The sequence below is a fragment of the Felis catus genome, chromosome A2, assembly GCF_018350175.1.
Source record: "Felis catus isolate Fca126 chromosome A2, F.catus_Fca126_mat1.0, whole genome shotgun sequence".
NCBI lineage: Eukaryota > Metazoa > Chordata > Mammalia > Carnivora > Felidae > Felis > Felis catus.
In genome coordinates, this window is record NC_058369.1 from 5276600 (window position 1) to 5290893 (window position 14294).

A 14294-nucleotide genomic window follows, 5' to 3' on the forward strand; every position below is an offset into this window, starting at 1 on the left:
TGAATTAGTTCTCTTTCATTGGCTGGAGCTAGTCATGTGGCCATACCTGAGTTCACCAGAAAGAGGACACATAATCCTCTTACAGTGTAGTGCACTTTAGGGAGGGGCACTGGAAAATTTGGCATAATATCCCAAAAACAGAGAGACTTCAGCTCTAGTGTTAGGTTTTACACTGAGTAGGCTGCTGTGTGGGCAGCTTTCTTACCCTCTCTGAGCCTCAACTTCTCATCTGTGTATATGGTAATACGTGCCTCACAGGGTTGAGAATTAAATGAGATAATGCAATATGAATCTCCTCACGCAGTTCTTGTGAGGGTCATTATTATAATTTTACTCCTCATAGAATATTGGAAACAATTTTCCTGACTTCCCCACTCTCCCTTTGCTATTGAGTGGAACTACCATCGATTAAGATGCTTGTGGCAAAAAGACCATCGTAACACTTTATTAATTTCTCTTTCGTCTTCTAGTGCCTTCTCAATGCTTGGTACTCCTCACACCCAAAAATGAAGTACAACTTAAGTGTCTTGGTAAAATAATGTCGAGTATTAAGTATTTAAATATCTTTTTCAGACATGTTAAGCAGGTTACATGAAGGGAATCCATGTAATCACAGGGGGTGTTTGTATGTAATGGTTAGTTTGGGGTCCTGAGTAAGAATCATGAGGTGTTGAATTCTGTCTGTATGACCTTGGGCAAGTCCATGTACTTCCACAAGCTTCAGATTCTTTACCTTCAATTGCTGATAAGGGAAGAGCCTTTCTCCTTTGGTTTATGGAAGATGACATTGCATATGGTGCAAAGTGTATTGAACATAGCTTCATCCTTAGAATCACCACCAGCAGCATCACCATCATCACCTTCACCATCCTCCTCCTCCTTGTTCTCAGCATCATCATCACCACCACCTCTCTGTAGAGACTTTGTAGTGCCCAACATCTAGTAAATGCCTTTTCTACAATGAGAAAGTTGAATTTCAGAATGAATTAACAAGAGGACTATACAGAAAAGTAATGAAAAGGCAGTCATAGGGCTTGGCATCTATATCTTTGGCCTCCTATTTGGGGTCCTTTCTCTCTAACCAAGCTCTGGACATGACACAAACCTCTATATTCCTCAGGTGCGAATGGAATACAAGAAGTGGTTTAGTGGGATCTGGAAAGCGATTGAGACTGAAAGCTTTGACGTATCTCGCTCTACGATCCAAACCAAAATGGTAAGTAAGACCAGCTTCTCTGCAGTGATGTGTACTTGCTAAACCCAACGTCTCCTACAACCAAGAGCTTCCTGGTCCTTGATCTAAAAGAAAAGAGAAATTTCATTAGCTTCCTGCATTATGCTGCTGGTTTCTGGTTTTTGAGACCAAAACCAGTGGAGTTCTGCTTCCTTCCTTCCATCCCTGTCTTTCTCTCTCTCTCTCTCTTTCTCCCTCCTTCCCTCCCTCCCTTTCTTTCTTCCTGCATCCCTCCTTCCCTCCTTCATTCTTCCTTCCCTATCCTCTATCCCTCCTTTATCATCCCTCCTTCCCTCCCTCCTTCTTCCCTCCTTCATTCATTCCTTTATTCCTTCCTTCCATCCCTGTCTTTCTCTCTCTCTCTCTTTCTTTCATCCTCTCTCTCTTTCTCTCCCTCTCCCCAGTCTTTCCACAAATATCCAAATGATAATTTAACAACATTCATTTAACAAATATTTATTGATTATCCAGTACCTGCTAGATACTGTATTAGGTGTTGGGGAAACAGCAGTGGACACATTGACAAAAATCCTTGCACTCACAGGACTGATGTTGGAGTGGGGTGGGGGTGGGGGGCTGACAATAAACCCCCAAGTGTAGATTATACAGTATATCACAAAGTGATGTGTGCTATAGAAAAATACAGAGCAGTGAAGAGAAATCAGGACGCATGGGGTGAGGGGAGTTTGGTTTTCAGTAAGGTGGTCATGGTGACAGCCCTTCACAGTCTCTGTCACTACATTCTATTTTAATTCTCTGTATGATGTGCCTCTCTGTATAATATTTGTCTTAGTCTTAAAAACATTGAAGTATTTGCTTTTGGTCAGCCTCTGCTCCCCTGTAAGTTTCACTGTTGTGGTCACTATTGTTTTCCTTCTACCTAGAGCAATGCCTGGCCCACAAAAAATGTTGAGTGTCTAAATTCCTTGCTTACAGATGAGAAACAGACTGGGAGAGTCCACATGATTTGCTCAAAGCTACTCAGCTGGGTAGAGGGTTCCAACTTGGGTCTGTTTTTCTCTGAAAGTTGACAGCTTTCCTTAGTTGTCACCAGAGGTGTCACCCCAGATTGTCAACAATATTGGGACCAGCTTGATAGGACATGCACTCTCATATTAAGGACAATTCTGCTTAGTGGCTGCTGACTATGTCCTATCAGTGTATGCCACAGGTTCACCTCTTGGCTAGAATCAGCAGCGGCCAAAGGATATGTCAACCTGAACTGTGTAAAAGAACTTTCTCAATGCTCGTAGTCCCCCAAAACATGTCACATAGTAGAATCCATAGTGTGGATTCTGGGGTTTGCCAGATTTGAGTTCGTATTTTGACTCTTTCAGGTTTTAGGTGGTAGATGATGGGCAAATAATTTAACTTCTCTGAGCCTCAATTCATTCATCATTGAAATGCCCGATTGAGGAACAAAACAATGTACATGAAAGCACTTTGCTCTACTCTGAACCATGTCAACCCTGCTTTTTATTAATACCAAATTATCAAAAGTCAGCTACATAGAAGGCCCCAAACAGTAATCTGATCCCCTTATCTTTGGACAACATTTTTCTCTCTAAAAAGCGCATATCCATCCTGACAGTCGTTACTGATCCTCTGTAGCATTTAAGTGATTCGTCACTGTTTGAATGGAGCCAACATGCCTGGGTTCAAGTGACAACTCCACCAGTTCCAGGCTGCATCAGCTTACGCTAGCCACTTAATGTCTCTGTGCCTCAGTTTCTTCATCTGTAAATGAGGATGATAATAGTATCTATCTCATCATGAGAAGTAAGTGAGGTCATATGTGCTAAGAGCTTAGGACGCTGCCTGGTCCACAGTAAACACCCTGTAAATGTTTGTGAAAAGGTCAAACAAATAAAAAGACCATTGCAGATGGTGTTTGGGGACGGGAGAGGCTGTAAGCCATATATTAGGACCTCTTTACTGAGCTTTGGACCCTAGAGAAATTCTTGCTTGTCCTATCTAGGCACTGCTGGAAGTCCTAGGTAATTTCTGAGGTGTTAATTTCTCTTCAGCTTTGTCTACACATTATTTCCCCCCAAATAGGAGGAACCAACAACATCATCAGAATTCTATCGCAGAAGAGACGCTGCATCTGTTCAACCACAGCCTCAGACTCTGATCTCTGTTCTTTGGCTAAAACCAGCAAACTGAGCTGCTGTGGACAGCGCCCCCTGTGGTGACACACGGATGGGACAAATGCCACCATCTGTCTTTCTCCTGAAAGCAGTCTGTGACTCTTTTCCCTGTTTTGGCTTCTGTCTCCGTAGAAAGAAAGGGGTGTCGAGAGACTACTGAGACCCCCAAACCCAGAATTGCATATCGTGTGCCATTAAATGCTCAGAGAATTATTTTTAACAACGAGGGAAATAAGGGGATTTTCATCTTCCAGCTAATACTACCTTGCCCAGGATTTATTGGCCAACATCTGGATTCAGCTTGCAGATTTCTCTCTCTGAATTTTTGGCTCCACTTTATACTCCTGAAGATCTTGCATCACTCAACATTTTCATAGTTCAATAACTCCCATATGAATAAATATTAAAAACAGGGTTGTATTCTTGCGTTGTAAAAATACACCTCCATCCCACTCAGGAGGGCGTCCTAAGGAAATGTCTAGTGGTCAGGAGACCAGCACTGTCTTCTTTGCTTGATGACTTTCAAACCTACTCATATACTCAGGTTAATTTTAGTGTGATCTCAAGCACTCGCTTTAGTAGCACATATACTTAATGTCATATCATGTCCTCATGGAAATGCTCCCAAACCAATAGCGGCGGGGGGGGGGGGGGTCACAGCAGTCCTTTGGCCTTATGTATTTAGTTTTAACATTTCTAATTTTGTTTTCAAAGTCATTGGATTTAGTGTGTTTTTCAGCACCAAAATAAATAAATGTATGGCTAACTTTGTTACCAGACAGTATTTTCAAAGCAACTTTAAATAATAACAGCAGGAAATGTAAAAATAGCAGCTGAGACTCACCGTGATTCATTTGAAGAGATTTCTTGTGCAGTTTTTAAGGCATGAACCAAAGACTGTCCCTTTTTCTGCTTAATCAGCTTAAGTGTCTCTTCCACATGGTGGTGGTGCAAACAGAATGCATGGTTCACTCCACTTGCCGGCTTTAAAATTATGTGATTCGTCTCAGGGAGGCAAATTGGGGAGATTCACGTGGTTTCAAAATGCATGCCTGCTGTGTGACTTTTTATATCCTGCAATTTGAAATATACACGAATAGAACTCGCATGAAATGCAACCTTCCTGGGCAGTTGACAAATCCTTGTGCTTAAGCCCCGCTAATGTCGCTGCTGTTTTTGTATCCAAAACAGTTGCAAAAAGTGAATAAACAAGCCAAATGTTCTAGGCGCTTTGGGTTTGGACCTCTCTATTCAATATTTTCACTTCCTCCCAACATCAGGTCTGCTTTCTTTCTCTTATCTGCCTTGCTCACCCCCTTCACTTTAAGAACTACTGTCTTCATCCTTTGAGAGCCCTTTATTCTTCTAGACCTCAGTGAAATTCCTTGCTCTATTACTGTCAGTATGACGTGATTTACCCTATATTTTGTGTGCTATTGCACACATGATACGTGTGTGCTTGTAAATCATTCCTGCCTGGACTATAAACTTCTGGAAGGCAAGAATGATAGACGTTTTAATGATCAATTGCAAGGTGGTAAGTGATAGTTTCCCTGCCTCCACCTAGAACATTAATTCCCAAGCTCCGCACTGTTAACATTTTGGCCTGGATAATTCTTTTTGCGGGCAGGAGCTGCTGTGCATTGCAGGATTTGCAGCAGCATCCCTGGCCTCTACCCGCTAGATGCCTGTAACCTCCCCCATCCCACACACACCCACTGTGACCATCAGAAATGTCTCCAGACATTGCCACCTGGGAACAGAAGTGATCTTATTGAGAATTACTGGCTTAGGCATTAGTTCATAGTGAAAAAGTCCTTTGTGGTCACCCAGCTGTTCCAGGAAATGAATACTCAATCAGAATGTGGTTATTACGCACATGCTCTGCACTCCAAGGGGGTGGTACGTCTGGGGAACACCTCTTGTCCGGCCAGCTCTCTTTTCTGGGAACTGCCCACCTCGCTGTGGCAGAGACTATTCATCAAAACCCACATCTGCTTCTTTGCAACATGTACTTTTGCTGAGAAGGGTCCCCTGCTTGGGTTTGTGCTGCAGAGGAGAGGAAATAAAATTAGGAGACTCCAAGCCGGGGGCTCTTAAGACTTTGTTTTATTGCATCACAGAATACTTTGAGAGTCAGATTTTTAAAGAGTGAGTCTTTTCCCTGCAAAAATACATACAGGCAGTGCATGAATCACGGATGTTCTCAGTTGCAACTGATAGAAATGTAGCTGCTCTGTCTTGCTGCCCAAATGTGGCCTGGAAACCAGCAGCATAGTGACATGCAAATCACTTGGAAATTTGGTACAAATGCAGAATCTTAGGCTCCATCCCAGATCCAGTGAATAGGACCCTTCTTTTTAACATGATCTCTAGGAGATTCTATGCAAGTCAAAGTTTGAGAAACTTGTGGTCTACGGATCTGCATCATCAGCATGGCCTGGGATATTGTTAAAAATGCAAATCTCAGATGTCACCTGAAAATCACCACCAGACACAGAATCCCTACAGTTGGGGGCCCAGGAATCCATGGCTTAACAAACTCTACAGGGGATTCTTTTTTTATGTTTTGAGTTTTTATTTAAATTCTCGTTAGTTAACATGTGGTATCATATTGGGTTCAAGAGTACAACTGAGTGATTCATCACTTACATACTACACCCAGTGCTCATTACAAGTGCCCTCCTTAACACCCACCACTCATTTAGCCCATCTTCCGACCTTCCCTCCAGCAACCCCCAGTTTGTTCTCTCAGGGGTTGTCTCCCCTTTTTTCCCCTTCCCCTATGTTCATCTGTTTTGTATCTTAAATTCCACATATGAGTGAGATCTTCTGGTATTTGTCTTCCTCTGACTGACTTATGTCACTAAGCATAATACACTCTAGCTCCATCCATGCTGTTGCAAATGGCAATATTCCATTCTTTTTCTGGCTGAGTAATATTCCAGTGTATGTGTGTGTGCATGTGCACATCTTTTTTATCCATTCATCAGTCGATAGACATTTGGGCTCTTTCCATAATTTGACTATGCCTTTTTTTAATTTATTTAAATCCAAGTTAGTCAACATCTAGTGTAGCAATGATTTCAGCAATAGAATTGAGTGACTTCACTTACGTGTAACACCCAGTGCTCATCCCAACAAGTGTCCTCCTTAATGCCCCTTGCCCATTTAGCCCATCCCCTCACCCAACACTCCTGCCGCAACCCTCCATTCTCTGTATTTAAGAGTCTTTTACGGTTTGTCTCCCTCCCTGTTTTGATATTACTTTTGCTTCCCTTCCCTTATGTTCATCTGTTTTGTATTTTAACTTCCACATTTGTGATATTTGTCTTTCTCTAATTTCACTTAGCATAATACCCTCTAGTTCCATCCATGTTTTTGCAATTGGCAAAATTTCACTCTTTTCGATTACCAACTAGTACTCCATGTGTACCCACACACACACACCACCGCCACTGCCACATCTTCTTTATCCATTCATCACTCAATGGATTTGGGCTCTTTCCATACTTTGGCTATCTATTGTTGATAGCGCTGCTATAAACATTGGGGTGCATGTGCCCCTTTGAAACAGCATACCTATATCCTATGAATAAATACTTAGTAGTACAATTGCTGGGTCATAAGGTAGTTCTATTTTTAACTTTTTGAGGAACCTCGACACTGTTTCCCAGAGTGGCTGCACCAGTTTGCATTCCCACCAACAATACAAAAGGGTTCCTCTTTCTCCGCATTCTCACCAACATCAGTTGTTGCCTGAGTTGTTCACATTAGCCATTCTGACAGGTGTGAGGTGGTGTCTCATTGTGGTTTTGATTTGTATTTCCCTGATGATGAGTGATGTTGAGCATTTTTTCATGTGTCTGTTGGCCATCTGGATGTCTTCTTTGGAAAAGTGTCTAACCGTGTCTTTTTCCCATTTCATCCTGGATTGTTTTTTGAGTGTTGAGTTTGATAAGTTGTTTATAAATTTTGAATACTAACCCTTCATCAGATATGTCATTTGTGAATATCTTCTCCCATTCTATCGGTTGTCTTTTAGTTTTGCTGATTGTTTCCTTCACTGTGCAGAACTTTTTATCTTGATGAAATCCCAATAGTTCATTTTTACTTTTGTTTCCCTTGCCTCTGGAGTCATGTCAAGTAAGAAGTTGCTGCAACTGAGGTCATAAAAGGTTGCTGCCTGTTTTCCCCTCTAGGATTTTGATGGCTTCCTGTCTTACGTTTAGGTCTTTCATCCATTTCATTTTTGTGGTATAAGAAAGTGGTCTAGTTTCATTCTTCTGCATGTTGCTGTCCAATTTTCCCAACACCATTCGCTGAAGAGACTGTCTTTTTTTCCACTGGATATTCTTTTCTGCTTTGTCACAGATTAGTTGGCCATATGTTTGTGGGTCCATTTCTGGGTTCTCTATTCTGTTCCATTGATCTGAGTGTCTGTTTTTGTGCCAGTACCATACTGTCTTCATGATTACAGCTTTGTAATACAGCTTTAAGTCTGGGATTGTGAGGCCTCCAGCTTTGGTTTGCTTTTTCAGGATTGCTTTGGCTATCCAGTGTCTTTTCTGGTTCCATACAGATTTTAGGATTGTTTGTTCTAGCTCTGTGAAAAATGCAGGTGTTATTTTGATAGGGATTGCATTGAATATGTAGATTGCTTTGGGTAGTATCGACATTTTAATGATATTTGTTCTTCCAACCCAGGAGCATGGAATATTTTTTCAATTTTTTTGTATCTTCTTCAATTTCTTTCATAAGCTTTCTATAGTTTTCAGCATATAGGTTTTTCACCTCTTTGGTTAGATTTATTCCTAGGTATTTTATGGTTCTTGGTGCAATGGTAAATGGGATTGATTCCTTGATTTCTCTTTCTGTTCCTTCATTATTAGTGTATAGAAATGCAACCAGTTTTGGGGCGCCTGGGTGGCTCAGTCGGTTAAGCGTCTGACTTCAGCTCAGGTCACGATGTCGCGGTCCATGAGTTTGAGCCCCGCGTCGAGCTCTGTGCTGACAGCTCAGAGCCTGGAGCCTGCTTCCGATTCTGTGTCTCCCTCTCTCTCTGACCCACCCCCGTTCATGCTCTGTCTCTCTCTGTTTCAAAAATAAGTAAACTTAAAAAAAATTAAAAAAAAAAGAAATGCAACCAGTTTTTGTACATTGATTTTATATCCTGTAACTTTGCTGAATTCATGGATCAGTTCTAGCAGTTTTCTGATGGAGTCCTCGGATTTTCCACACAGCGTATCATGTCGTCTGCGAACAGTGAAAGTTTGACTTCCTCCTTGCTGATTTGTATGCTTTCATTTTTTTGTGTTGTCTGATTGCTGAAGCTAGGACTTTCAACACTATGTTGAATAACCAGTGAGGAGAATGGACATCCTTGTTGTGTTCCTGACCTTAGGGGGAAAACAGATGATATTAGCAAATATTATTCCTGTATCCCAGGCATAAATCCCACTTGATCATGGTGAATAATTCTTTCAATGTATTGTTGGATATGGTTGCTAGTATCTTGTTGAGGATTTTTGCTTCCATGTTCATCATGGAAATTGGTCTGTAGTTCTCTTTTTTAGTGGGGTCTTTGTCTGGTTTTAGAATCAAGGTAATGCTGGCTTCATAGAAAGCGTTTAGAAGTTTTCCTCCTATTTCTATTTTTTTGGAACAGCCTCAAAAGAATAGGAGTTAACTCTTCTTTAAATGTTTGATAGAATTCCCCTGGAAAGCTATCCAGCCCTAGACTCTTGTTTGTTGGGAGATTTTTTAAATTACTGATTCCATTTCTTTGCTGGTTATGGGTCTGTTCAAAAATTTTTAATGTTTTTTTTAATGTTTGTTTATTCTTGAGAGAGACAGACAGAGGGTGAGCAGGGGAGGGGCAGACACACACACACACACACACACACACACACACACACACACACAGAATCCAAAGCAGGCTCCAGACTCTGAGCTGTCAGCACAGAGCCCTATGCGGGGCTTGAACTCATGAACTGCAAGATCATGACCTGAGCCGAAGTCAGAAGCCCAACCGACTGAGCCACCCAGGCACCCCTCTGTTCAAATTTTTTATTTCTTCCTGTTTCAGTTTTGGTAGTTTATATGTTTCTAGGAATTTGTCCATTTCTTCCAGATTGCCTAATTTGTTGGCATATAATTGCTCATAACATTCTCTTATTGTTCGTATTTCTGTGGTGTTGGTTGTGATCTCTCCTCTTTCATTTGTGATTTATTTATTTGGGTCTTTTTCTTTTTGATCATTCTGGCTAGGGGTTTATTAATTTTGTTAATTCCTTCAAGGAACCAGCTCCTGCTCATTTATTTGTTCTACTGTTTGGGGTTTTTTTTTTTTTTAATTTCGATAGCATTGATTTCTGCTCTAATCTTTATTATTTCCTGTCTTCTGCTGGTTTTGGGCTTTATTTGCTGTTCTTTTTCCAGTTCTTTTAGGTGTAAGGTTAGCTTGTGTATCTGAGGCCTTTCTTCCTTGTTTAGGAAGACCTGGATTGCTGTATACTTTCCGCTTATGACCGCCTTTGCTGCATCCCAGAGGTTTTGGGCTGTCGTGTTTTCATTTTCATTGGCTTCCATGTACTTTTTAATTTCCTCTTTAGTTTCTTGGTTAACCCATTCATTCTTTAGTAGGATGCTCTTTAATCTCCATTTATTCATGGTCTTCCCAAATTTTTTCCTTTTTTTAATATGAAATTTATTGTCAAATTGGTTTTCATACAACACCCAGTGCTCATCCCAACAGGTGCCCTCCTCAATGCCCATCACCCACTTTCCCCTCTCCCCTGCCCCACATCAACCCTCAGTTTGTTCTCAGTTTTTAAAAGTCTCTTATGGTTTGGCTCCTTCCCTCTCTAACCTTTTTTTTTTCCTTCCCCTCCCCCATGGTCTTCTGTTAAGTTTCTCAGGAAACACATAAGAGTGAAAACATATGGTACCTGTCTTTCTCTGTATGATTTACTTCACTTAGCATAACACTCTCCAGTTCCATCCACATTGCTACAAAAGCCTTTCATTCTTTCTCATTGCCATGTAGTATTCCATTGTGAATATAAACTACAATTTCTTTATCCATTCATCAGTTGATGGACATTTAGGCTCTTTCCATCATTTGGCTATTGTTGAAAGTGCTGCTATAAATGTTGGGGTACAAGTGCCCCTATGTATCAGCACTCCTGTGTCCCTTGGGTCAGTTCCTAGCAGTGCAATTGCTGGGTCATAGGGTAGATCTAGTTTTACTTTTTTGAGGAACCTCCACACTGTTTTCCCAAGTGGCTGTACCAGTTTGCATTCCCACCAATAGTGCAAGAAAGTTCCCATTTCTCCACATCCTCGCCAGCCTCTATAGTCTCCTGATTTGTTCATTTTAGCCACTCTGACTGGTGTGAGGTGGTATTTCAGAGTGGTTTTGATTTGTATTTCCCTGATGAGGAGTAACGTTGAGCATCTTTTCATGTGCCTGTTGGCCATCTGGATGTCTTCTTTAGAGAAGTGTCTATTCATGTTTTCTGCCCATTTCTTCACTGGATTATTTGTTTTTTTGGTGTAGAGTTTGGTGAGTTCTTTACAGATTTTGGATACTAGCCCTTTATCTGATATGTCATTTGCAAATATCTTTTCCCATTCCATTCGTTGCCTTTTAGTTTTGTTGATTGTTTCCTTTACAGTACAGAAGCTTTTTATGTTCATGAGGTCCCAATAGTTCATTTTTGCTTTTAATTCCCTTGCCTTTGGAGATGTGTCAAGTAAGAAATTGCTGCAGCTGAGGCCAGAGAGGTTTTTTTCCTGCTTTCTCCTCTAGGGTTTTGATGGTTTCCTGTCTCACATTTAGGTCCTTCATCCATTTTGAGTTTATTTTTGTGAATGGTGTAAGAAAGTGGTCTAGTTTCATTCTGCTGCATGTTGCTGTCCAGTTCTCCCAGCACCATTTGTTCAAGAGACTGTCTTTTTTCCATTGGGTATTCTTTCCTGCTTTGTCAAAGATTAGTTGGCCATACTTTTGTGGGTTCAATTCTGGAGTCTCTATTCCATTGGTCTATGTGTCTGGTTTTGTGCCAGTACCATGCTGTCTTGATGATTACAGCTTTATAGTAGAGGCTAAAGTCTGGGATTGTGATGCCTCCCACTTTGGTCTTCTTCAACATTACTTTGGCTCTTCGGGGTCTTTTGTGGTTCCATACAAATTTTAGGATTGCTTGTTCCAGCTTCAAGAAGAATGCTGGTGCAATTTTGATTGGGATTGCATTGACTGTGTAGATAGCTTTGGGTAGTTGTGACATTTTAGCAATATTTATTCTCTGAATCCATGAGCATGGAACGTTTTTCCATTTCTTTGTAACTTCTTCAATTTCCTTCATAAGCTTTCTATAGTTTTCAGCATACAGATCTTTCACATCTCTGATTAGGTTTATTCCTAGGTATTTTATGATTCTTGGTGGAATTGCAAATGGGATAAGTTTCTTTATTTGTCTTTCTGTTGCTTCATTGTTAGTGTATAAGAATGCAACTGATTTCTGTACATTGATTTTGTATGCTGCAACTTTGCTGAATTCATGTATCAGTTCTAGCAGACTTGGTGGAGTCTATCGGATTTTCCATGTATAATATCATGTCATCTGCAAAAAGCGAAAGCTTGACTTCATCTTTGCCAATTTTGATGCCTTTGATTTCCTTTTGTTGTCTGATTGCTGGTGCTAGAACTACCAACACTATGTTAAACAACAGTGGTGAGAGTGGACATCCCTGTCGTGTTCCTGATCTCGGGGAAATCTCTCAGTTTTTCCCCATTGAGGATGATATTAGCTGTGGGCTTTTCATAAATGGCCTTTATTTTTAAGTATGTTCCTTCTATCCTGACTTTCTCAAGGGTTTTTATTAAGAAAGGATGCTGAATTTTGTCAAATGCTTTTTCTGCATCGATTGAGAGGATCATATGGTTCTTATCTTTTCTTTTATTAATGTGATGTATCACATTAATTGATTTGCGAATGTTGAACCAGCCCTGCATCCCAGGAATGAATCCCACTTGATCGTGGTGAATAATTCTTTTTATATGCTGTTGAATTCGATTTGCTAGTATCTTGTTGAGAATTTTTGCATCCATATTCATCAGGGATATTGGCCTGTAGTTCTCTTTTTTTGCTGGGTCTCTGTCTGGTTTGGGAATCAAAGTAATGCTGGCTTCATAGAATGAGTCTGGAAGTTTTCCTTTCCTTTCTATTTTTTGGAACAGCTTGAGAAGGATAGGTATTATCTCTGCTTTAAATGTCTGGTAGAATTACCCAGGGAAGCCATCTCGTCCTGGACTCTTATTTGTTGGGAGATTTTTTGGTAACTGATTCAATTTCTTCTCTGGTTATGGGTCTGTTCAAGTTTTCTATTTCTTCTTGTTTGAGTTTTGGAAGTGTGTGGGTGCTTAGGAATTTGTCCATTTCTTTCAGGTTGTCCAGTGTGTTGGCATATAATTTTTCATAGTATTCCCTGGTAATTGCTTGTATTTCTGAAGGATTGGTTGTAATAATTCCATTTTCATTCATGATTTTATCTATTTGGGTCATCTCCCTTTTCCTTTTTAGAAGCCAGGCTAGAAGTTTATCAATTTTGTTTATTTTTTCAAAAAACCAACTTTTGGTTTCATTGATCTGCTCTACAGTTTTTTTAGATTCTATATTGTTTATTTCTGCTCTGATATTTATTATTTCTCTTCTTCTGGGTTTGGGGCATCTTTGCTGTTCTGGTTTTATTTCCTTTAGGTGTGCTGTTAGATTTTGTATTTGGGATTTTTCTTGTTTCTTGAGATAGGCCTGGATTGCAATGTATTTTCCTCTCAGGACTGCGTTCGCTGCATCCCAAAGCATTTGGATTGTTGTATTTTCATTTTTATTTGTTTCCATATATTTTTTTATTTCTTCTCTAATTGCCTGGTTGACCCATTCATTCTTTAGTAGGCTGTTCTTTAACCTCCATGCTTTTGAAGGTTTTCCAGACTTCTTCCTGTGGTTGATTTCAAGTTTCATAGCATTGTGGTCTGAAAGTGTGCATGGTATGATCTCAATTCTTTTATACTTATTAAGGTCTGTTTTGTGACCCAGTATGTGATCTATCCTGGAGAATGTTCCATGTGTACCTGAGAAGAAAGTATATTGTGTTGCTTTGGGATGCAGAGTTCTAAATATATCTGTCAAGTCCATCTGATCCAATGTATCATTCAGGGCCCTTGTTTCTTTATTGGTCTTGTGTCTAGATGATCTATCCATTGTTGTAAGTGGGGTATTAAAGTCCCCTGCAATTATCACATTCTTATCAATAAGGTTGCTTATGTTTGTGATTGTTTTATATATTTGGGGGCTGCCATATTCGGTGCATAGACATTTATAATTGTTAGCTCTTCCTGATGGATAGATCCTGTAATTATTATATAATTCCCTTCTTCATCTCTTGTTACAGCCTTTAATTTAAAGTCTAGTTTGTCTGATATAAGTATGGCTACTCCAGCTCTCTTTTGACTTCCAGTAGCGTGATAGATAGTTCTCCATCCCCTCACTCTCAATCTGAAGGTGTCCTCAGGTCTAAAATGAATCTCTTATAGACAGCAAATAGATGGGTCTTGTTTTTTTTATCAATTCTGTTACCTTATGTCTTTTGGTTGGAGCATTTAGTCCATTTACATTCAGTGTTATTATTGACAGATATGGGTTTAGAGTCATTGTGATGTCTGTACGTTTCATGCTAGTAGTGATGTCTCTGGTACGTTGTGGTCTTTGCAACATTTCACTCACAGAGTCCCCCTTAGGATCTCTTATAGGGCTGGTTTAGTGGTGATGAATTCCTTCAGTTTTTGTTTGTTTGGGAAGACCTTTATCTGTCCTTTATTCTGAATGACAGGCTTGCTGGATAAA

The 14294-nt window shown here is 40.2% G+C and overlaps 1 protein-coding gene across 8 annotated transcripts in view; it reads left to right on the top strand.

Moving 5' to 3' along the window:
• Positions 1-14294, top strand: part of LOC101091924 (putative adhesion G protein-coupled receptor E4P) — a 93090-nt gene that overhangs the window by 41195 nt on the left and 37601 nt on the right. For 7 of the 8 annotated variants that reach the window (XM_045044850.1, XM_045044843.1, XM_045044841.1 and 4 more), the window contains one exon: positions 1121-1216. In XM_045044850.1, coding sequence (XP_044900785.1) covers positions 1121-1216 — 96 coding nt within the window. Of the gene's footprint in view, positions 1-1120; positions 1217-3292; positions 4615-14294 lie in introns of those variants that run through there. The other variant, XM_019816557.3, reaches the window with a different exon arrangement.